The 25,171-nt window shown below is 40.1% G+C and overlaps 1 protein-coding gene across 3 annotated transcripts in view; it reads left to right on the top strand.

Moving 5' to 3' along the window:
* BCAS3 (BCAS3 microtubule associated cell migration factor) overlaps positions 1–25,171 on the top strand; it is a gene marked incomplete at its 3' end in the record, with an annotated part of 391,462 nt that overhangs the window by 156,933 nt on the left and 209,358 nt on the right. For all 3 annotated transcript variants that reach the window (XM_082493341.1, XM_082493342.1, XM_082493343.1), the window contains exons 19-22: positions 867–967; positions 16,854–16,954; positions 20,533–20,729; positions 22,062–22,159. In XM_082493341.1, the coding sequence (XP_082349467.1) occupies positions 867–967; positions 16,854–16,954; positions 20,533–20,729; positions 22,062–22,159 (497 nt within the window). The remainder of the gene's footprint in view (positions 1–866; positions 968–16,853; positions 16,955–20,532; positions 20,730–22,061; positions 22,160–25,171) is intronic.

Here is a 25,171-nt window from a genome sequence, read left to right as displayed (position 1 = left end):
TATAAATGATCAGATTGTAAATTAGCTTTTTATATAAGGACTAGAAACAATTATTTTAACAGTGTTAAAGTACAGAATTTTGCCATGAGACACGAGTGAGATTTCCACATTGCAGAGAATTAGGCGAGTTATCCTGTAAGTAGCTGAAGGTAGCATTTCTTAAGACAGTTGAAGAAATTATTCCTGACATGTGGAAGAAAGTAAACAAAAATTGATGAGAAAGTGTTGTCAGTGCTTTTGACGTTTTAAAATATTTTTCTATCGATTTTTCTTGTCTCCTGTATTCCTTAGTGCTGCTTATGGCTGGACTAGATTGATCAATACTTGATTTACCAAGCTATTTAGGAATGGCCCACCCTAATTAAAATTACAACACAGACTTCTAGACCATTATTGTTGAAATGAGTAGGTTGTAATGGAATTGAAAATTCTAATTGGATCAATAGTCCATAACTTTACACAGCTTTATTTTCACAGTTTGTAAATGCTCAATGACTTTACAGTATCGAAGCAATGCTAGTTAACAGAACAAAAAAGTTCCCCGGTTTCTGTTGTGTGTTTATATAACGTCAGCAAGACATACAATGGTCCTAAACGAATTTACCAACTTAATCTAAACAGCCTTCATCGTTTTTTTGCGCAATACATGCTGCAGTCAACAAACAAGTATTGTCTTTGCCTCACAGTCCGCGCGATTTGGTCCTGCTGCTCAACTGCCTGTGGTGTATTGCAGTGTTTGAACAAGCTAATTTAAATAATTACAAACATTTTGTGAGCTTGTATAGATAATTACATGTGATGACAGAAACACTGATTTACATTCTCTGTATTAGTTTAAATATTAATAGTCTTGTGTTTTACCTCAGAACTCCTCAGTGGAATGAACTCCAACCACCATTTAATGCAAACCATCCACTGCTCCTGGCTGCGGACGCAGTACAGTACTACCAGTATCTTCTTGCTGGCTGTAAGTAGCTGCCAACTTTTTGTCTTGTCTTTTGTGCGTGTTTTAAGCTGAGTGTGACTACTTTCTGAGTTGTTTTTTCAACCTGCATTTATTTCAGTACATGTTCTTCCCCAGAATAGAGCTTCACGTAACCAACTATATTAGTAATGGCAGGGAAGCGAACGTAGTTTCTTTTTGACAGGAATCAAAGTTGTGAGGCTGTCATACAGCCCGAATGTGAGCGCTTGGCAGGCCTTGCAACTGTGACCCACTAGATCCCCTAAAGTCTTCAGGGTTTCTTCACTTCATTTCTTCTCATGCTTTTAGCCGTTTCCTCTCGTGAATTCAGTACTCAGTGACAAGTGAGTGCATCTGCATTTTCTCTCTCCCCTGGAACTCCTGATTGCTGGGCTACTTCCAGCCAGAGTCTCAGACAGCTGCTTCCCCGGGGAGCCTTGGCATCGCTTCCAGGGGCGGCTGCCCACCTGCCCCGTCCTGTGTCCTATCCAGCCACGTCGTTTGCAGGGAGCCAGTATGCCTGGCATTGCACTGCATGTTCAGAAACATTTATATATCTATATCGATAGTTATATGGTATATGTATATTATATATATAAACCCATGTCTTTTATATTGGGTTTATAGATAAATGAGTATATTATTTTTTATTTTGTCGATTCAAAAGAGAAGAATATTAACAGTGAGTAGCAAGTCTCTCTTTTTTTATCTAGGGTGTAGTCAAGATCAAAGCTATATAACAGTCAAAGGTTCCCAAGGGAACAACTCTTGGCATATGTAAAGGTACTCAGGGGGGAGCTGGACCCTCTGCACAGTTGTCAGTGCAGCTAACGCCAGCACGTTATGTGACACAGGCATTTTAAAATGCAGAAAGTGGACATCTGGGCCGAAAGGTGGTATGTCTGGATGTGACTGGTAAAAGTGACATTGGCACCAGACTAGATCCGTTGCTTCTACCTGTCTGTCTGTTGCATGTACCCAGAGCTCAAAATGTGGGAACCTACAAGGTTAGGGTCTTCCTTTTCCCATGCTGCATAGAAAAAGGAAGAAAACTCAAAAGGTGGAAAAGAGTTTGAAAAAGTAATTAATAGGGCACAACACCGTGTTTAATAGGGCACAACACTGTGTTAGATGTGCCTTTTGGCTAGAATTTTTTGCTGGATTCCTGCATTATTTTACTTTCAGTTATAGGTATATGAGTTCTGCTTTCAGATAAAAGGTCGTTGCAAGGACGTACTTTGGTTGTATAATATTTTACTATAGAAACACAGATCACTATTTTCAAATGAGTATGTCTAGAACTAGGTGTGCAAGCCTATACTTAAATTTTCATATAAATATTTTGAAGCATTGAGTACAATTAGGTCAACAAATATATTTGTAATTTGTATCAAAGCCTTTGATAGACACTTAACTATGGAGCACAGGTCTAATTTCATATTGTGGTTTAAGGTAACTGCTGCTACGCAGTCTGCTTATGTTGCCAATAATTCATTTTGATATTTATAGTTTTATCCATTGCTTATGCACCTGTCACTGATGATGACATTAAATAACTTTTATGATAAGGAGGTAAAAAAGGCAAACAGGCTCATTCACAGAAACTGCAGTGTTTTGGTAAGTCACGTTTAGCTAGACATGTTTGCAAGGAAAAACATAATCTGTTTCCTGCCACCAAGGAGGTGGAGTTAAGACCCTTTTCCAGCACTTTTCCTTTAATATATATCCTCTTGGCCTGTTAGTAGTTAAAATATCTGTGTAAGACAAAGCATTAGCATAAGAGGATAGTGTCCACTGCTGTGTGCATTTATTGTTTTTTAGGGCTGTCCAGTCTATTGCTTTGCAGAATTATCTAACCTATCAAATGTATCGTCTTCAGGGAAAACAGCAGTACTGAGTAGTCTTGAAACACTCTCCCAAACTAGCTTGGATTCACAAACACTCCCCGTGTTTGTGAGTCCTTGCAACTTGCCTGTTTGGGCCAGATTTCTTCCCACTCTCGCCCTCCCCAAATTCTCTGCTGTCATTCTAGATGTCTTTATCATCTGTATTGGTTTCAGCCATTTCCTCTGCACAGTACCAAGCATATAAATATATAAAATACAATATGTAGTGTGCAGTTATTGCAGTATGGGTTCAAGAGCACAGAATGCAGTCTGGAGAATTTTGGACAATTTGTAAAAGTAGTTTGTCTGCTTTTTAGTTTCTGTTGAAATAAAAACGATGTATTGCATAGACATGGTCTGAATAAAAGCTCTTCTGTGAGCATCAATGCTTATATACACAGACCACATTTATCCTACATACTGAAATTGGGGATGGGTGTGGTTCACTATGTATTTCATTAACAACTCAAATACTATGCATTTCAAATGGTTTTCTATGGGAAACTTTTTAAAGGAAGAAGAATGAGTGGTAACTAAATTCCAACAAAATAATGAATTTGTATTATTTGAATTACAGTGAAGAATTTTAATTCAGGTTTTAATTCACATAATATGAATTTATTATAGGTATGGAATGTAAAGAAAAATAGAATAATAGACACGAAAGACAAGGAATCTAGACAACATAGTAAAAATGGCATTAACAGAGAAATTTGCGTATATCTGATCTTCTTTCAAGTTTTGTTTGTCTTCTGGATTTATTCTATCTGAGGCTACTCAGTGAAGTTTTTGAAAAAATGGAGTCAAACCAGGATTCCCACAAAAGAGTCCAAGATACCTGTTAGCTTTCCCCCTATTAAATACATGCTAAAACGAAGTTATCTGGCTCCGCTTACCTGCAGTAATGTAATGGGTTGACATTAGCTGAAGCCTGTGGTTTGATGTGCTATCGCTTCCGTCAGTACGTTTAATTGCCAGCAAATGGCTAAATAGGGGTTTAGGGTGAATGTTACATCTGTCTGCCACGTTAGTGGTAAGAGGAGTTCTGGCGCCGTTTCAGGGTCACTATTTGTATCTGTCTATCAGAGGTAGAATACAGCAGTTTCTCTCAGTTTCTGTATAGCATTTCTGCCAATTGTTTGGCTCCATTAAGTGTGCAGGGGAAATAAAAGCCTGAATGACCAAGTCACAAGGGGGTATGGATAGACCCTTTCTTTGTCCACACTCAGAACATTGCATTAGGTCTCATTATCCATTTATAATAAGTGACCTTTGCCCCCTGGGTCATTGAAAAATACTCAGTGTGCTTTTTAGCACAGAGTACCTCTGTCAGCAGACGGGCAGAACAATGAAACGTCTGGCGGTCTGGTTGGAGGGCTATACTGTGCGGGTTTTTATAAATATGCGGTTTGATGCCAAAACACGGGACCAAAATCTTCCTTAGTCTCTGAAAAGTATAAAGTAGGCCAGTGAGTTCTTGTGATAAAAAGAGAATCGTCTAAAAATACTGCATTTAGTTACTTACGCATAGTTCCGCTTTTAATATTTTTAAAGGATCTTGGTTATATTCACAGCTAATAAGGAAGTAACAAGGAACCATTGTTTGAAGAAATATTTTGTACAACAAGTGTCCAAGACCTTTATCCCAAGGGTATTTGTAAGTGGATTAGCACAGCTGTTTCATTGCTTTGAGGTCATCTGTGACATCTGCTGCAGAAACCTGGACCAGAGTATGCAGTTCGCATCTACCTGAGTGCTTTATCACAGCCGTGGCTGGTGCAGAGAGGTGAGACAGTGGGTAGTGAGAGATTCGGACCTTTCTGTGAGTTCATGGCTTGAAAGTGAACTTGCGTGTTAAATTCCACAACCTGCTGTCCTGCAGGAAGTGTCAGCGTCGGTGTCCTGCTCGTAACTGGTTCAGGCTTTTTGTAGTTGGTCAGAGGAAGAATAGCCAGTCACGAGAATCTCCTCGCCTTCTGGCAGAGCAGATTTCAGTGTTACTTTTGTTTTCGTCCGAATTCGTCCTGCGAAGCCCCAGCTGCATTACAGTCCTCAGGTCTTCGGTGCTGGCTGTTAGGTGCTACATGTTTCTCTCCTCCCCTTCTCAGGTTTAACACGTAATATTTTACCTTGTTTGCGTCTCTAGTATTCCTTTGCCTGTGTTCTGAGCAATTTCTAAACCTAATGGCAATAGAGGAAGGAGATGTAGTCGCATTTTATTCTTCATAGGTGTTTTTCCTATGACGTAAATACCATCCCCTGCTATAGGTAGACTGCCATAGCGGACCTGACAGTGGGAGGAGAGTAGTGCGAGGCACTGCGTACGTAGGAGGGCTTCTTGTGTCCATGGGAACTTGCAGTGTAAAGGACTTGGCTTTCTTCAGACAATTGCCAAGATTCATCATTATATATTCTTTCGATACCACTTGCTTCCTGCTATTTAGTACTCAGGAATTAACATGTTTCTGGGAGTATAAACTCTTGAAGCATGCTGTGAAGATGTGCTTTTCGTGTCCATGGCAATCAGCCGTTTGTGCTCAGGTCCTTTTCTGCTGACTACTCTTCTCTCTTTTACCGTGTTACCATAACCCAAAGTCTTACGTATTTGATTGACTTAACCCGTGTTTCCTTTGTCCAAGTTCTATGCCTTCCATTTTTGCATGTTTGAATTCATACAGATGTGTGTGTGGTACTTAATGGAATTGCAGTGAAAACAGGCAACATTGCGTAACAGCAGAAAGGCTTACAGCCTCATTTCGTACTGCTTATTTCCTCTCTTCCTTACTCCTCTTTGAATTTACTTTTTTGTTGCCTTGGAGGAATGGACTGTAGTTGAGACATCAGAAATGTGGACAATCGACACATTAATGAAAAAAACTTGAAATCAGACCAAAAATGGTCCAAGAAAGGTTTTGAGTCAAAACAGATATGATTTCTCTCCTCTGACTCTGGAAAGGGCACCTTCACATTCCAGGCAAGAGTTTTGGCTCATCAGGACCAATTTGATGGAGACGACCTGCAGTTGTCAGAAGCGGGCCAATGACAAGAATTAATATATTAACTGGTATGCAGTACTCTTTGACAAATTGCTTACTAAATACATCAAAATTGATTGGACGTTCTTGTGTTTAAATTGACAAATGACTGCATTAGGGGAAGGAGGGAAATCCATTAATTACAGCTGCCCTCAACCATAGGAAATGTAATCGTATAAATATAGATTTTGTTAAAACAAAAGTCTCTACTTTACTATAGTGTTGCTGGTAAGTGTACTTGCACCTCTTTGCTATTAAACCTCCAATAGGAGGTTTTGAAGACAGATCTTTGCAATTGGCTTTTAAATAATCAAAGACCATTTCTGTTGTGTTAAAAGGAATGATGCAGTGTTTCTTTATCCCACTCTGACCGCTTCTGGAAATTGTTTCTCTCTCAGAAAAATGGACGCGTAGCCGAGGCTTCTGCTGTCTCATTAATTGTTTATTCTAAATGCAATGTGATTCATATTCCACCATGGTAGGTTTCAAACCAGTACTCTGTATTCTCGTTCTTTGTTCCTGTACTGGTCTCCAAGTAATACTCGCAGGGCTGTTACTTATTTCTGAGTAAGAATTTGCACTTCAGTTAGGCCTGAAGATATAATCAGTTTTATAGACTTCGTTAAGGGATTCTTGAAAAGATTAAGGTCTCTATTTATAGCTGCCTTTGACTTTTGGCTGTTACAACAGATTTTCATTTCTGGACCAACCGTGGTACATACCTTGCGTTTCACTGAAAATGGCTTTCATTAGAAGTCAAACTTGGTAACTATTCATTGTCTCCAAAGGGAGGGGGTTAGCCTTTCCCCAGTGCTTGTTTGGGCTAAACGATAACACAATTTATACAGATAATCTCTGTAGCTCTGACATCATCTTTGCACTTCCTGCTCCCTCTAATGAAAGCTATGCACCCTGAGCAAGACTTTTGTCTCTAAGCAACCTTGTGGTTCTTTATGGCCTATTTTATATTCCTTTCATACATTCCATTGATGGAAATAAAAATTCCATAGGTAGAGGTGGTGAATATTGTGCAGTGGAAAGCAGGACTGAGAGTAAGAGGGGAGAGTGTATTAAATAACTGTGTGAATATGTGTTGTGAAGAAAGATACGATGACAAACAAGGTACGATGCATGTAGTCGTAGCAGAACTGCAGCCGTACGAGTTACGCTGAGCAGACGCAGTGAGGAATCTGGTCATGCTGGTCTGTGAGCCTTCTTCCGTGTGCAGCAGAGCATCACGGTGTTCTCGTAATAGGCTAATGAACTGGGACCGATAATTGTATTTAGTGTTCTACCACTTCTCAGCCTTTTACCTCTATTTCTCTTCTTGCAGTCTGTTGTGTATTTACTAGTGTATTCTTTCTCTCTCACTAACACGAAAGAACGTATGTTACGGTACGTACCCCACGAAACACATAACCATAGTGTGTATGTATGCAGCGTGTTCTGCGCGGCCAGAGCTGTGTCTTGCCATGGGTATGTTCAATGTCTATCACAACGGAGCTCGATTTCAAATAATAAAACTGATCAAAACCAGAGCCCGTCCTGTAACAACAATTACGCTATCGTGTAGTTACGAGGTGTTCAAAGCCTTTTTTGCTCTGTTTCCGTGACATCTCTGCGTGGCCATGGTCAGGCGCGGGTTTGGAGTGGTTTCAGCAGTTAGCGCTCTCAGCTGCCCGTACCTGTGTCTCTGCTGGGCTTTACTGGTTCTGCAGCAGCCCTGGCAGCACTTCAGAGCGAAGGTGGCCAGTTTAACATAATCCACCGATGAAGGCTATCTAAACAAAGCTCTCTGACCTTGCCCTGAAGTGGGTGAAGCCCACTTGAGTTTGTATGAGCTGCTGTACTGTGAAGCCTGGAGAGGAGCTGGAGCAAGCCATGGTGTGTGGGTTAACATTTTAAACTGCCGTCATTTTTATGTACTGATCATATGAACGTGTCCTAAACTACTGGCCTTTCAGATCTACCCGTGCCCCACAGATGAGGGCTGTTCTACAAAATTGTGTCGATTGAGTGTTACGGGCTCAAAACTGCGGCAAAGTATACACCATTCATGAAAAATCGGAGTGCCAGAGCCGGGCTTTGCAGAGCTAGGGGCGGTCTGCAGGAAGGCACACGGAGGAGGCGGCTTCATCTCTGTTCAGCGGATGTGAAACCAGCCCTTTGGTAGACTGAGAGAGTCCCTGATCACAAGAGGGGTTTCATTTTGATGATTCTGCCGGGTTTTTCCCCCTGTTCTCAGCAAGAGTGTTGCAGCTAACCCTTTGTGAGTTGTTAGCACGATACACTTAAAGATGGAAAACTGCGTCGTGTTGTTATTTTGGTATTTTGTGTACAACCAGCACACAGCTGAGATTTCATGTACTTACTTGGGTACATATCGTTAACTGTATTATCCAGATGGGAAATTTTTTTCATATTTTCTAGATTCTCAGTTTGCCATTATTTTTCTTTCTACTTGAAATTGCCTTTAGCTAGTGTATAGTTTTCATGAGATTCTACTTTGTTATTGCCATATAATAAAAGAATGCAACATACTTTTGAAGAGAACTTCCTGGGTCTCCACATCAGTAGTTTCGAGGAGTTGCACAAATGTCCTCTAAAAATCCAGATCCTCAGGGAACAATTTATAATTCCTAGAAATTTTGAGGAGGACTTCTTTATACAGAAGAACAAATTTTGGAATTTCAGAGAATTAATTCTTAAGTGTTTATCTTGACTCAGCTAGTCTCTCCAAATATTACATGAAAATATGAGCGTGTGTATCTATATATGAAAATGTAAGTGATACGGGTAAAATATATTGCAGAAGAATTTGGGCAATGTAATAAATATTTCATATTTGGAATTTTTTTTGTATGTTTGAAACTGCAGCAGATCATACATATATTTTATAAATACATAAATAAATATTTTATGACCACAGTTTTAAAAATTTCAAGTGAAACTGATTCCAAGCATGCATTTCTCTTACAAAATTGTTACATGTATTTGAGATTTGCTGGCAGTAGCCACAGACAGTGAAAATGGAGTTTTCAGGTTTGCTTCTTACACTTGGAGGCATAACAGATTGCAAGCTAATCTGGATCACCTTCCCGGTCCAGAAAAGATGTTTCTAATGAAATTGGAGTTCGTGGTCTTTTTTAGGAGAAAACTAAGTTTCCCTAAAACTGTAACCTGCACTTCCTGCTCCCTACAGGAAACAGGATTAGGTGGTAAAGGGAAGCAAATTTAATTTCTGACTGAGCATAGGACTGATTGGGGTAAATAGGAACAGGGCAGATGTCATTTCATAAAAGTGCTGCATCGTTGCGTATGAGCAATGGAGTAAATCATGCTGCATTCTTCAGCTGTAATTGGTGTTTGTGAAATAATATAGACGAGGTGGATAAAAAAAATTAACTCTGTAAGGTGCGTTGGAAGCTGCCAATGTATGTTAAGTTTTTGATGCGTATATACACCTGGGCATGTGCATGGCTTCATCAGGTTACTGAGTACTTGCCCATCTTAATCCATATTTTATAAACTAAATGCTGGAAACAGCACTGCGTATAGGAATTAAAATACTTTCAGATGTGTACAAACAACAATAATGAACAAGGGCACATGCTGAAACAGTTCTTTACTATTCTTACATGGTCATCTGGAACTTCTTAGAGAGGGGTCCATCAACACGAAGGGGTCAGTTTTCAAAGCAGTGTACAGGGATTTAGCCGCGCGACTCCTATTGACGTTAATGGGAGTCAAACGGGTAAATCCCCACGCACCGCTTTGAAAATTTACTACTAAGCCTCTTGACTTCTCACTACATACTTTGATTGTAACAGTAATCCATGGTTAACATAATTTTCCCGACAATAATGTCAAACATACTTTTGAAGTCAGTGAATTATAGAAATAGTTACCTCTTCCATAATTCTTTAAAGATGGCCATCAGATGGATTTCACCATAGGTTCGTGCAGTTGAAATTATTCTTTAACTCAGGAAAGAATATATATGTTATCCTTTGGTACAGATCCGATAGTCTGCTCGCAGTCTGAGCATTTCAAGTGTTGAACAGCCTTAAGATGCTCTGTACTGTGAGTAATATCAGGTTCTAGCTCTGCCCAGCTTTAAACATTCCTATTACTTGACTGGTTTCCTATGAGACCTTTAGAGAAGGAAGCTGGAGTTAAACACAGGGAACACTTACATGTCTTGCGATGAAACCAGAAGTGATGTTGAAGCCTTTTCCTTTTAGGGGAAAAACAAACAAACAAACAAACAAACAAAAGACTATCAAACCAGTGTAAAGGAAGGAGCAAGCAAAGCAGTCATCAAAGCTGGGGGAAATCTAAGGAAAATTCATCTTCTGGTTACAGACCTACCTATTGCTTTAAGATTAAAGTGCTGATACAGAGAATGGATGGTCTATAAAGCACCCAATAAATTGTGGGAAATATGCAAATATGAATGAATAAATATATAAGTCAATTGGTGGTGTGAAATAACTGTTAGGCCAGCTAAACTCCTGCTTTACAGGGGTTTTTTTAGCTTAATTTTACGATGTTCGTGCATACAGGAATCTCAGAAGGACCTAACGGGAAAAAATGAGTGGGGAGAAGTTTTGGGTGAAAGAGGATATTTTAATTTGCATGGCATGGCCCTGCAGAAGTTTACAAGCTGAAAAATGCATTAAACCCAGAACTTTGTTCAGTAACATCTAGCCACAAGTAAAAATACATAGAGCATATCACCAAACTACAAACAGTTTATTTTAAACGTGGCTGTAAGCATTCTGTCTAAAATGAAAACCTGGTCTTCGCTTCATTGTCATGCTTGAGGTGCGGTAGAGCCAGCAGGCACAGGGCGCTGTGCTGTAAGAGAAGGTTTGGGAACACGCATGCCATAAAACTCGCTAAGTAGTTGTTGGACTTGGAACTACAGAGAAAAACCTGCCTGTGGGATACCGAAACCAACCTCTGACGGAAGTGAGATCACGTCTAGAAGATGGAAAAAGGTGAACCGGTTGAATTTGAAGTGGCTGCACGTAGACCTAAACCAGAACTGTCACATTCTACTTGTCAGGGGTGACACGATGTAACTAATGAGGCAGTAGTTCCAGAAGTAACATGAAGTAAATCATTCAAATTGTGAAGTTTAATTTTAGGAGAAGTACTCCTGAAGCTTGTTGACAAGCACGTGATTACCTCAGGTCTCTAAACCACCTATCATCGTTTTAGATATAACTTAGGAACCACAGGAGAAGCATCAAAATCAGGTGCTAGTGTGTGATTTGTATGAAACCGAGGGATATGGAATTTTTATTCTGCGTTGTCGGGACACAGGATAGACTTCAGAGTCAGTGAATTAGTTAAGAGTACCTTGTTTCCATTTCTACTAGATTTTAGAATCTTACTTCAAGTAATAAATTTTGTGTATTCAATTGAAATACAGGAAAGCTCTCTGGGTGTCTGTGGGCATGTGTATGGCAGGCAGCACAGAACAAATAGCCTTTATAGTCTGCAAATGCCTTTGTTTGCTCTTAATTTGGACAAACATACATCCCTTAGAGAAGAGCACATTGGGAATTTCATATATAACTCTCAATTAAATTGAATTGTGTAAAGCTTATTTATATAAATGAGAAAATTAAAACCTTTTGATTCCAGAAGTACACAGAACTAAGTAAAACTAATGATTTATTGTTCACAAATTAAAACCATAAGTGCGCACACTACAATTGAGCTGTAGTGTTTCTTTGTTCCAACACTTGTACGCTGCTGAAAGATGACAATTTATAATCTCTGAATGAATAAAGATTTGTCTTGGGTCTAGGTATTTATTGTATAATTAGTCCATCTATGAACAGAACCACTGTTTGTTAGTCCCAGTATTAGTCAAGCATGTGTATTTGCCTGGGTCTTGCTCACATGTCAGGAGTGCCTATGCAAATTATTTTAGGTTAACAGAAATTGTTTGTTTTCTTTATTTGTCACTATTATGGCAGAGTTTCAAAACAATGGGGTTTTTTTTCGTACTTAATCATTGAACTGCGTGAATCAGGTCCTGGAGTTCCAGGGGAATATCAGCTCGGCTGTATTTCAGCCTTTGTTTTGGCTTCTGTTGAAACTTTTGTCTCCACAGGCACTTCTGTGCAGTTTTCCTGGCACTAACAATCATCACACAAATGACTAAGTTTGTAATGTGTTCTTTTTCAGACCCTTGCCTTTAGTAGTCTTTCTTCAGTATAGTAGTAACATTAATCCTTTAACTGCAGAGAAGGGAGTCTGTAAACTTTCAAAATTTACCTGAGATTATGGGTAAGCACCTGCACCTTTGATTTTGAGGGTAGAAAATGAGATGACAGTGTTCAAGTCATGAAAGAAGATGAACAACAACGGTTTTCGCTGAGATTCTGTTTTTCCGTAGTTAAATGTGGAGTGTTCAGTAGAGCTAGTCAGGATGGGGGGACAGGAATATATTCCAGATTTAGAGTTGATGCAGATCACTTTTCACTTGGAGGAGGACAGAGAATAAAGGTCCTACTATTATTTTCGAGCAGCTCAAAGTTGGTTTTTGCCCCTTGCCAAATATTTGTGGCAAAGCTCTAATTTTTGCTGTAGGTAGCACTCCAGTTTTTAAAAAGTGACCTGGAATGCTTGCTTATGGAGTTCTTTGCATTTATAAGCGGACTTAGTGCCCTCTTATACTGAATAAATAGAAATTGTATGTTCTAATTCTCACCTTAGATTTCTAATAAACACTCATTTTCTAGGTGCTTTTTCACTCCATGGGTAATTGTACAAATTTCTGCATGTTTGTGTATGTCAACATTAAACAAACTCAGTCGCATTCTGATATTTGATATATGTTTGTTCCAGATGTTGGCGTAAGAATAGCAAAAAGTTAAAAATTGGCATAGCTCAGACACAAAGCATTGAATTCATTATTTTAGGAAGGTAGAAAACACCTGCAATTGCCCGTAAAATACCTCTGCACAACAAGGGCTTGCTCGTTCCTTGTCTACACGTGTGCCATTTGTGACTTCTCCCCGGTGAAAGAGAAATTACAGGAGTGCAAGAAAAACCACTACTTGCTACAAAGTGTTTGAAGAATGTGAATTTTATCGTTTGCCATCCTGCATTAGAATGAAATTCTTTGGAAACAGAAAAAACTCTGTGTTCTAGGATAAGATTGGCTTCACTGATGTGTAAGAGGCTGCCTAATTTCCGGCGTGATTTCAGATTTTCAAAGAATTAAGCTGGAAGATAAAAGATTACTTTCAAGCTCAAATTCCTGGAAATGTCCCTCCGGGCTTAAATTAATCTCATCTTGGAACTTGATACCGATGCAAGAGGTGTGTGACCCAGAAATGAAGAAAAGAATCAGTTTTAAATTTTTAGAACGTATTTGTTCCTATAACTTCAAGGCCATTTTTAACTTGAAAAAAATGACCGTATGTGTATCTGTAACAAGCGGTGCAGCGATGGCAAATCTCCAGCCAGGATCACTTGTCTTATAAGGTCACGTCTCCCATCCCAGCGCGTGCTCCCGCGGAGGGCGGTGGGAGTAGAGCTGGCTTTGCCTCCGCTAAGGCTGGGACCGTCCTCACGGGATCCTGCTATCAAAACCAGACTCTTTAAATGCCTGCTTTTGTGATAGGTGTGGTACATAAATGCTATTTTATTAAATAGCAAAATAAATTACTGAGGTTTGACCTCAGCTAAGGCTTTATCACTGTTGCCCTGCCGGTGAACTCGAAGGCAGAGCTTTTCCGTGGAATTCAGCATGTCGTCACTTTTTGGTAGAAAGAGTTAATGCTGCGCTCTGAAGCTGCGCCAAAACGTGTGTTATTGCAAGACCTGTGCAAAGGCCCTTCCTCAGGAAAAGGCAATACAGCGTAGGACCAAAACTATTCTTAAATTCGAATTTCTTTTTCACTGTAAAGCCATCTTGTACCTCCAGTAAAATGCAAGAGTATTCTGCAAGGGAGAAATAGGGCGACAAAGCGGGGTGGACGCGGCTCCCTGGGCTAGCGTTTCTGCAGCTAGTCGCTGCCTCGCAGCTTCCCTCACCTGCACAGCTCTGGTAGTTGCCCCTGGGATAGAAGGAACAAAAAAAATTCAGAACAGTCCATAAAGTTCCCGTCGGTTTGAAAGCAAAACCATCTGCTGGAGTCATGAACAGTTTGTTAGCGGAGTTCAATAAGAGGAAAGCCTGCAGTGGATCGGCTGGGCCCTCAGCAACAGGCGTTACTGCGGTCGCTGGGATTTATTGTAGGGGAGTCAGGAGATATGGGGAAGATTAGGGCAACAGCAGAACGTGTCAAAATAATGTTTTTGTTTCATTGGTTTCAAATATGAGCATTAGCAATAAGGAAGAAGTGTGGGCACTATGGTTTCATATTCAGATATTTACTGTGATTTTTTGTCAGCTGTTTCTAATCCAGAAAGGTGTTTTGTTAATACGCCTTTGGTACGGGCTGGCCAGAGCCATCCGCACGTCACGGAATTAGATCTGTCGCTGTTGTAATGAAGCAGATGAATGTAGTTTCGGTATTATCTTGAAAAGTGACGGACACGCAATGCTGAGATGACGTCCGTGGTTGCTGAGGTGGGTACGTACACCCACGTGCAGGCACACAGCGTGTTGGTTTCAGCGATTACGGCAGATGCACGGTATCTCGCAGGGGAAACTTGACGCTTTCTAAGAGTCTGTCCTCATGTATATAGCACTTGAAATAATCCTTTAATAAGTTGGGCCCTGAACTGAATATGGTATATTGCGGGTTTCGGAATAAGGACACACTGTGATGCAGAGGTGTTAGGAATGGCTCCGGAGCTGAGACTGGGCTCAGATACCCACTTACACAAACAGGAGGGAAATCCCTTTATTTCATATAGCGTATGGATTTATGAAAACCCTGTGCTGCTTATATTATAGAGGCGCCATTCTGTATTTATGGTTACAGTTGTGTCTGCTTTGCCATTATAAACTATTATTAGGGGTTTACAACATGGCTGTAAAAATTTGTAGTGGATGGAAACTTGACACGTAAAGGTCAACCCTGTAATAATATAGTTTTTAAAAATCAGTTTTAAAAACTTGGAGTTATTTTTCGATTATGTGAATATAAAAATATGTGTTCTAATTTTAGGATTGTCTGGTATCTTAACACTGTAGCGTAAAACTCTTGTTTTACCAACGTAAAAATACCAATGTTGCATTTGCTTCTTTTAATTTGCTTTCGTGGTGTCTGCTCTTCCCTCGACGTGTGGGTATGGTTTCTCGGTATTGAAGCCGGGCCTCCAACGGGCCCCTGACAGTAAGCAGGTACAAGAAAATAAAAAATACCACCTGCCTGGGGTGCTTGCTTGCATTTTGCTTTCCCTAAACTCTTCCAGCTTTCTCAAGTGTGAAGTTTCAGTTAGAGCAAGGTAATGCTACTGCCGCAGAAACTGCAGTAGCCAGACTGTAGCTTTGCTAGCGCAGTTAAATGACTCAAGAACTAGGAGTCGTGAAATATTGATCTCCACAACAATGAGTGTAGGATTTTCTCTCGCTTTTGTGGTAGCATTTGAACACTACATTGTGGTTTTTCCCCAAAGTTGTATGTATATTTGGTAGTTGTTTTAAAAGTGGGTTTGGGTATCGTGCAGTCTGCAGAGCTGAAGAACTTGCGTTTTTCTGGTGCGGTGAGTAGAAGACAGATAAGAGTAGTGAATAGAGGAACAAAATTAACTTACTTTTGCTGTGTGAATTGAGGTTATTTGTTTGCACCAGTCTTTTGAAAACAGTAGAGACTTAAGCATTTAAGCAGCTACAGTAATGTACGATTACAACTCTACAACTACCTGAAAGGAGGTTTTAGAGAGATGGGAGCTGACCTGTTCTCCCTGGCGACAAGTGATAGGACAAGAGGAAATGGGTTCAAGTTATGTCAGGGCAGGTTTAGATTGGATATTAGGAAGCATTTTTTCACTGAAAGGGTTATTAAACATTGGAATAAGCTGCCCAGAGAGGTGGTGGATTCACCATCCCTGGAGGTGTTTAAGAAAAGGGTAGATGAGGTGCTTAGGGACATGGTTTAGGAGTGGTGGTGTTTTTATCAGGGTAGGTTAATGGTTGGACTTGATGATCTTAAAGGTCCCTTCCAACCTCACTGATTCTATGATTCTATGATTTTCACGGTGCTGTCAGGAGGAGGTTTGCTGATGAGCACTGTGGACAGATCTGATGTTGAGTCAAACCAAAAATTTAGCCAGCCTTGGATCTCCGGTTGCAGACGTCCTGGTATTTTACAGGCCAATGAAATAATCTCAGTATTTAGTCTTTGTAGCAAACTGAACATCCAACTCTGCTTTGTTATGGATTCTTAATACATTGTTGCTACTATAATGAAAAGGTGACACTAAGATGATAATGAAGCACTTCCCATTAAATTGCAAAAAACTCACGTCCTAAAAATCAAGTTGTTTATGAAGCCAGCTTTAAATTAACTACATGAATGTCGAAATGAGAGCAATAATTCAGTTCATGAAGTCTTGGAAGTAGTCTATGTTTGAAGTCAGTCGGTGTCCCAGTGGCTCAGGATGGCTTTGTCAGTGCGCTTTAGCATAGTTCACATTCTGAAAAGGTTGTAGAAAAGGCTTCCGTCATTGACAGCGGCATTTCTCGGTGTTAAGTTCCTCAAGACAGATGGTTGTCCTATGTATTGAACTCTTCTGTGTGATCATTAAGTACTTAAGGTTGAAAGAAGAGCCAATTGGGATACCATAGTGGCTGTATGTATGCATTCAAGGGAAAGAACAGAAATCTTTTCATCACTTCTGATGTCAATATTTGAGCTCTTTCTGTGCACCGACATATTGTCACAGATTTAGGACAGTATATACATTGCTGTACCAATAACTTTCTGAAAAAGCTTTTTAAAAAAGCATTTAACAGTAAATCTGATTTTTCCATTTTCTGGTTTTTTTCAGTGGTTCCACCGGGAAGCCCTGGACCGATCACTCGCCACGAGTCATACGACAGCTTAGCGTCTGACCACAGCGGGCAAGAGGATGAAGAGTGGCTTTCACAGGTATGCTTTTTGGGGGAGTTCCAGTTCAGGAGGGAAACAGTAATAGTATCCGCTGGAAGTAAAATTTGCAACTTTCCTCAAAATGGAAAGTGAGCTTCCAGTAGGCCGTGGGCATTGCTGTGTATAAAACTGGCTTCACTCCTGACTTAAGACGGAATGAATTTGAGGGTCTTTACATTTTATACAAGCTATACAAGCTATATTAAAAGCCATATAAAGCCCCCATCGTCACTGGCACATGTCACGTCCTTGGGGAGTTCCAGATGAAGTAGGAAGTTTAAGTTGGCAGTAGAAGGATACCTCTCTGCCTTTTTCTCCTGACGTGGTCCCTTTTCAGACACGGATAAAGGAAGTTGGCTTGGCAAAATGAGGATGCCTTTTCAGTTGTGACCTGTGCTGTGCTTACTGCATTTTAACGTAAAAATAGTCAATTAACTGGTTTGCTTCCTTCTTTTTCTGGTTATCAGTTACTGCATTTCCTACTGGTAATTCCTTTGAGTTATGGCTAGATACGAATACTGTAGTGCTTTAAAATGATCCTGCTTGGTGGAATATTTTTATATGAGGTTAAGTCTTGGTAGTTTTATCCATTCTCGCTTTGTTTCAGTCAGTGAAGCTTCTCTTTAAGAACTCAGTACATTCTTGGCTATTGGTCTCAAAACATAACTTCAGTTTAGGAACGTAGGTCATGAATAATACGCTGAGAATTCGTTCCTGGTAGAAAGAAAAGGTTAGAGTTAAATAAATAAATAAAAATTACAAATGCTCTGGATTTACCACAGCAATTACAGGGTACCTGGTACACGGAATTCATCCTGACAAATTAGCTGGGTTTCCTTTGGTTTACGAACAACGTTGTTACAGGAGTGATGCATTAAATGTGTTGCTGGGGTGTATGGCATAAATATGAAATATTCATGGATGTGATTTGCTTCTCCCACTGGTGAATAAATCATACACAGCATTTTCCCAAACGGAGAAGTTAGGTTCCCACATGTACCAGTCCGGAGGCGGCATTCATTGGGGAATCTATTCATGTGAATCCACTTACCTGGCCTGACTGCAGATGTGGCCATACGGTGATGTATCCTACTTGCTTATGCTGTCTCTGATTTGTCAGAGCATAACGACAGTGAAGCTAATCAATCGGTGTAGGCAGCGGGAATTTTATCACTGAGCTCGCTGGGGCCAAGACTTCACCTGTAGTTTTCCGTCTGTCCTCTCCCGTACTGTTTGGATAGTTTAGCTTATTTTACTGTCGCGTTTACTGTGGGCAACCTCAGGAAAAAGAGAGCAAGGTAAAGCTACGTTACAGGGATCGGTTTGTTACTAATTCTTGGAAGATCTAAAATGTCAAAAGAACTTAAGACTGCTTGAAATTCATCACGTCTGTCCCTCTGGAAGAGTAAATATATTTATAAGGAAAAAAAATCCCAAGTGATGTCACAGGACACAGATAATTCAGAGAATGCTTCCGGAATGTTTAATTTTTGCTGAGTGAAAAGAGTGATGATAGCGCTTTTGAGCACGAAGATGCTAGCGTCCTCTAAGCAAGCCACTTTAGATTAAGCCTAAAGTGCAAGTATGTTTTTCAAAATTAAAGTGTTGTTATCAACAGTCACAGCATGCAGTGAAAAAACACTGCCCTTCACTTCAACTTTTCAATTAGAACAGTGGGTAATGTGTGCTGTCAGTGTGAAGTAGATACAATATGTTTGTCCTGCACACAACAGGAGAGTGAATAGGAACATCTGGCCGTAGCCTCAGTAAAATTGCAAAGGCATCTGTTTACCTCTCGGCTCTGTGACACTGATGGTTTCAAGCTTAAAATATACAGATTATTTTATCTGTGGCCTAATTTACACTGCTACGTAAAAGCTACTTGCCTCAGAAACGGCCACAGTCAATCTTGAGTTACGCGAAGATAAACGCAAAGATGGAAATACCGCTAAACAGGCCGTGCATTTGTCATCTTACGTTAGCAGAGAACGTAGAACAGCATTATCCAGGGTTTAAAATTGCTTCTTAAAGAGTTGAGAATTGCTACTAGTACACATCTATGTCATACGTATACAAAAATACATTTTCATTAATTTCCTCACTAAATTGCATTTTTGCTGTGAAGCTGCTCATTGTTTTAGCAGAAATTGATGGGAATTTAATAGAGTATTTTGTTATCCTAAAAGTATGAGTCCACCAGAGCTTAATATTTTAATTTCATATTTCCTTTTTCTGATCTGTAAAGGCTGTTTTGACTTTTAAAATTGTATTATAGAAGACCCATACTTTGTTTACCCTTTTATTTACAAGGCCCAAGTTTCCCGATCATATATGTTTCCAACAATGTTACCATCTTAAATTTTCATGGTTGTTTACATTGCTATATTTGGCTTATTTAAGAGTTTGCCAGAACTGGTACTCATCGGGTGTAGTTATCAGTGTGAAAAGACATTTTTTAAATATTTTGGGCGCTTCATTGACTGAAATAACTTGTTTTTCAAAAGTTCATATTTAGGCTCTCACTGGGAGCCAATACCTAGAGGAAAATCTGAATATTTGAAATTACTGTTTGTTAGACACACCGTCTGTGTTCTCTGGCACGGAACTGAGAAGCTTCTGTGTCTGCGCGTATACCGACACACACACATACAGATACACATCACATATGCACCTGTTATTTCATATATATGTGGTTGTTCATTGCAAGCAAAGACCCCTCTATTTCAATTGTTGGAATTTCGGTTAAATGACTATGTAGATGGGTGTGTGTAGCTGCCCTTCTGAACTCCGTGTGTTGCGCGTGCCTGTTTGTATCGCATCTGCATAGGAAGGAGCGTGACCCGGGCTGCGGTGTGTCTCGCAGCGCACTTCGCATTGCGCTCTGCTACAAATCTTGTTGCTTCCCAGCAAGGCGGTCCCTGCCAGTGGTATCCTCAGATGTGCCAACAGTCATTACGAGCTTCGATTTGAAATACAGTTTGTGCTGGACACATGTGAAGCAGCGCTGTTTAATGTGTGAACTTTTAGAAAGCAGCCGTAACGAAGCTGGAACAGCTTGCTTTTAAAACTGCATCCCTTCACCTGCTCAGGATTGAGGTTGTCTGGGGGGGGGGGGGTAAACGTTCAGTTCCTCCGACTGCTCCGTGCAGATGCAGATGGAAATGTCTTCCCCTGTTTGTTGCACCACAAGAGCAGCGTTTTAGCATTCAGGTTATAGCGTGGATTTCATAACAGCGAGGGGAGGAGGGAACGGGGTGAGGTGAAGTGATAGCCAGCATGGAGTGTCGGTCTTAAGAACAGTTTAAGAACCGGGGTGCAGTGCCCTCAGGCTGGTGGTTCGGTCCTCAGGCTGGTGGTTCGAGGGCTTTCAAGGCTCCGCAAGAAGCTCTTGGCTTCGGCTGGAGCATCGCTCTCTAGCAGAGGCATTCCGAATTTTCCCCTGTGCAGCGTTCCTCTGAGCTGATGGCACAGAACACTCTTTTTGCCTGAGAACAGCGGGATTCCGGGGGTTCGGTGCGTTGAAGAAACTGTTCAATATATCACGGGGTTTTGTTAAGCAGTTCCCCATCTTCCCACAGGTCGAAATAGTGACTCACACCGGGCCGCACCGACGCCTGTGGATGGGCCCGCAGTTCCAGTTCAAAACAATCCATCCCTCGGGCCAAACTACCGTCATTTCATCCAGCTCTTCAGTGCTGCAGTCGCACGGTCCGAGCGATACCCCGCAGCCTCTTCTGGACTTTGATACAGATGATCTTGATCTCAACAGTCTCAGGTAAAAATAAAATCCATTTCCAAGCTGTTTCACATTTGTTGTGTGAATAACTTGCCTCATGCCTAAATGAGGCCATCTGTGTAGGACGTGTAATAGTTTTCATCAAGCTTGTCCACGTGAAAGTCTTAGAAGAGCGTGTGACTCGACAACAATAAACATCCACCCAGGCCAAGCAGCTTCGATTCCTTTTTGCTGCCCCTTCTCGGGTAAATGACAGTGGAAGACAGTACAAAGTCCAGTGGCCTTGCTCAGCGTCTTCTTGGCTTTCACACTGTCTGCATTGCTTAATAGATTTCATTTTCTCAGACCCGAGTGGGAGCTTTATGTCATAGATTTAGATGCTGACTGCGAAGCAGCAGTCAGTGTGTTGGAAGAGTAAGTCAACTTCTGGAATGTTTTTCCCCTCCCTGTTTCCCCCCCCGCCTTTGCTTCCTTCCTTGTAATTCTTTTCCATCTATTTACTTCATCTCTTTTTGGACATTGGCTGGTTTGGAATTGGGGCAGGGGGTGGGCCGAGGGAAGGGAAGGAAGGAGAGCGAAGGTAAATGTGAGTTTATATTTACTGATAGCTAGCGATTTTGTAGAAGCGCTTTATGCACCGTGTGTCTCTGTGTCCCATCCAGTAACTTTCAAGATTTAACGAGCTTCCATGCTTCTGACTCTGCATGTGATTTGAAGTCCAAAGTTCCGCGGTGTGGACTTGGACTGTTTGGGACTCTGTCTGAAACTCCTATGAGTAAACCAAGAGAGATGGATAATATGACTACTCCCATTAAAACTGGGCAGACTGTCCCTGCACTGAAAATACGGGGTTTTGAAATGTGTGATTTCTCCTTGCGCGTAGTTACTCCCACAAGTAAGGATACAGCTGTCAAATATAGTATTTTAAAATTGTATATATGTATACTTATACAGAAAGAAAGCAGAAATCTAAAAAAAAATTAATATAGATATACATTACAAAAGGAATAGACAAATACAAATGTCTCTTTTCTCCTAAACTGACCAAAAAAGTGCCGCTGTTCAGAAGGGCGATAGAGGTTTTTTAAGCAGTTTGGGTAGGGTGAGCTTTGTCCTTTGAGGCTTTCTGAGTGCTCACATCTGAGACATAGTTTGGGGATACTCATTTTGTGCAGAGTCTCCATCTGTCTCTGCATGGATTGTCCAGATCTTGGCTCCACAAGGCAAAGGAAAACAAAAGTTTTCAACAGTTTTATTTATTTAAAAAGAAACAGTTGCTTACTTGGCTCAGGTGATTCAGGTTTGTGATTTAATTGCAGCCCTCATGAGCAACGGTTTTGACACAGGTGGTAACTCTAACTTATTATTTAGGATTCAGCCAGTTCGTTCAGAACCTGTTAGCATGCCGGGGTCTTCACGTCCAGTTTCTGATCGCAGAGGAGTTTCAACAGTGATTGATGCTACCTCAGGTAGAAACAAGTTGTTTTTGTGTTTTCTTTGATATTCATGGCGTTCATCAATCTTGTCTTTTTTTGTCTGGTAATGTGTTTACTAACCATCGCCATATACTTAAAAGGATATTGTGATTTTCAGCTGCACAATAGGGTAAGTGCTGTCTTATACAAATACTTACTGAAAGCTGCCATAATAATGACTTTTTTTTTTCCTCTTACCGCTCAAATCTGAAGCCACAGCATTGTGCTAAGATGTGAACACCATATTTACATTGTTTAACATGAGCTATAGAATGCTAAAAACTGCTGAAACTAAAAAGCAGAACATTTCCAAATACTAACACTGAAATGCTTTTATTAATGAATGCCTAAAGCATAGAATATTAAAGTTCCATCTCATTTATAAAATAGCTTTCATTGAAATGTAATCATAAGCATAATTGATTTCTGTGAACAGTCAAGACAACAGGATAGTTTATCTAATGTTTGTGTAATAGGCACATTTTCACTACTCCGCTCTAAAAGAGCGTGTAAATTTAATACTACAGTGGTGATGTTAATATCAACATAATAATGTATGTGCTATAAAGTTTTCTTCTTTTTTTCCTCAGTGGTGGGGTATAGTCTGTATAAAGAAACAAGGACAGCAGAGCTTTATATTCCAGTACAGCTGTATAGTGTCTGCAGGGTCCACACAGCAGGATTTTGTCAAATAAAATCTCTCACAAGTAGAATTATTAAACACACAGCATTAGTCAAACAGTCAAGTCGGAGAGGATTTTAATCTTTAGCAATTTGAAAATCCCTGGAGACTGCTGATTGGATTGAGGTTAAACTGTAAAAGGAGACTGTAACACATACAGAAACTGGTTTCTGAAGGTTGTTTTAAAGAGCGTTAAAATAAAAGCTCCTGTTTCAGACTCTGTTTGCTATTGATATAAATTCTGAGTCCAAGATACTGTATTGTTTGCCAAATTAATTTATTTGGGTATTACAGGATATTTCTTAGATGTGTTTATAACTGAGTTCAATAATAACGAAATTTACTTTGGGTATTGAGGATTGTCATTATAAATTCCATTTTCAAATATTTAAAACTTGTTAAATTAATTCACATTGAGCTTAGACAAACATCTGATGCTGGTTACTTAAAGGGAATTTTATTTGGTTTAGTACTCAGCAAAGTAACTTTGAAAATATTTGTTTGATACAGAAAAAAGAAAATATAAGTGCATCAGTTACGATTTTTTTGGACTAGTTCATCTATGCCTATTATCCATAAAAGGTTACGAGCTTGAATCGCAGGAGTGCTTCTGTCTGTCTATGTGACACTTCCCGTTCAGAGTGATTAATGGCATAGCTGTTCTTCGCTCTCACCGTGGCTGTGCCAGCTGATACACAGAGATATCTGGGTTGGCAGGGAGCGGGGGGTTCCCCCCCCTTGTGTATGAACGGAGCAGTGCCATTCCCTGTAGCAAGGATGCGTATTAATTTTGAAATATAACCATTCCGTAACCATAACACATCCTAAAACTGCGTTATTCCATATAAATAGAAACAATGAACCACACAGGACCGCACCTTTTCTATGCTAAACCAGCTTTCCTGTAGCGTGGATGGGGCCCTAATGAGAAATGGCTCATGTGAATGTGGTGAAGCTCTATTGGTAATGCCTTTAACATGTGTGTCCATATTAAAATTGCCAAAGTCAATTGTATACTTTGTTATGACACTGAAAATATATTTACTGTACAGCAGTGACTCAGTTTTGTTATAGCACCTCATAAGTTTCTTATAAACAATACATGGATTTTGTTAGGGACATGCTGATAGCAGTATTTTATTTAACTTCGCTGCCAGACAGTTTGGATTTGAATTGACTTTTGATTCAGGGACTTTACCGTCTATTTGCAGTTTTCATATTGCCCGATCCCCGTCCTTCCCCATGCAGAAATTATTGGTCCAGGTTTAGGGTAGATATGCCAGATTATGTGTGATGGTATAGGGGTGTGAATTCGGCTACAGAGTAAAGGAGACACAAGTAAAAAAACATGTACTGGTTTTTGAGATCTCGTGCTATTCTTGTAACAGAGCCCAGCAAAGGGAAGAAGAATATTTTATGCTTGCTTGCTTCTCTTCCCACCTTTGAGATGCGCAGAAAATTACATTAAACTCAGCTCTGAACCCGGAGGTTTTATTCTGAATGCTGTTCATGTGCGACATTGCATTTTCTTGTGTTATAGTCCACTACTGTACTACACGTGCCCTAAATGGCTTAGATTCTTTATGGCAAACAAATTTATTGGAAAATATGGTTTTAGGTTCGAAGGGTATTTTTTTAAGTAGGTCGTAAATTTTTACGACCTAAGCTGAACCAGGAAGTGATTCTTCAGTTATGACCCACGCATTCGAGTCTGTTGCACTTCATGAAGATGCTTATCTGGCTGTTCGGTTGCCTGTTGCTTAGAGATGCACCCAGCGTGGCGCCTCTTCTTATCTGACTCCATCGCTTTTTCTTCCTATCAAAAGATTTCAAGTACATGTTTATCATCTGCCATTATTCTTCTGCCGTTCTCGATAGCTTCCTTCCTTCTCCCCCTTTGGTGACAACTCTGAAATTTATGGAATTTTTTTAATCGTGATTTTCGCATGTCTGTAAAACTAGGGTTTACTAATGACAATAGTCTCTCACAAGATCGTTTGCAAAGATTTTCATTTAAAAAGTATGGAATTCTAATACATGAAAAATCAGTCCTGAAAATTTGCGATGGAATTTTCAAGGCGAATGGCTGTATCTCTAAAGATTACTTGGATAAATTAAAAATGCATATTTCAGTATGGTTATCTTGACATAAAATTCTGCTAAGATATTCTTTGGTTGTGTTTTTTTTTTTTCTTTTTAATCGAATCTTTAAGAAAAGTTTGCAAAAACGTAGTCACCTAAAGCTACTGGACATTTGTCCCTCAGTGCACACATTTTAGTCATATGCATCACAGAGAGCATATACCCTCAAGGATTAAATGCAC

The sequence above is a fragment of the Vanellus vanellus genome (genome assembly GCF_965231255.1).
Source record: "Vanellus vanellus genome assembly, chromosome: 19".
In the NCBI taxonomy this organism is placed as follows: Eukaryota; Metazoa; Chordata; class Aves; order Charadriiformes; family Charadriidae; genus Vanellus; species Vanellus vanellus.
The sequence above is the reverse complement of the archived record's forward strand: the minus strand, read 5'-3'. Positions and strand labels throughout refer to the sequence as shown.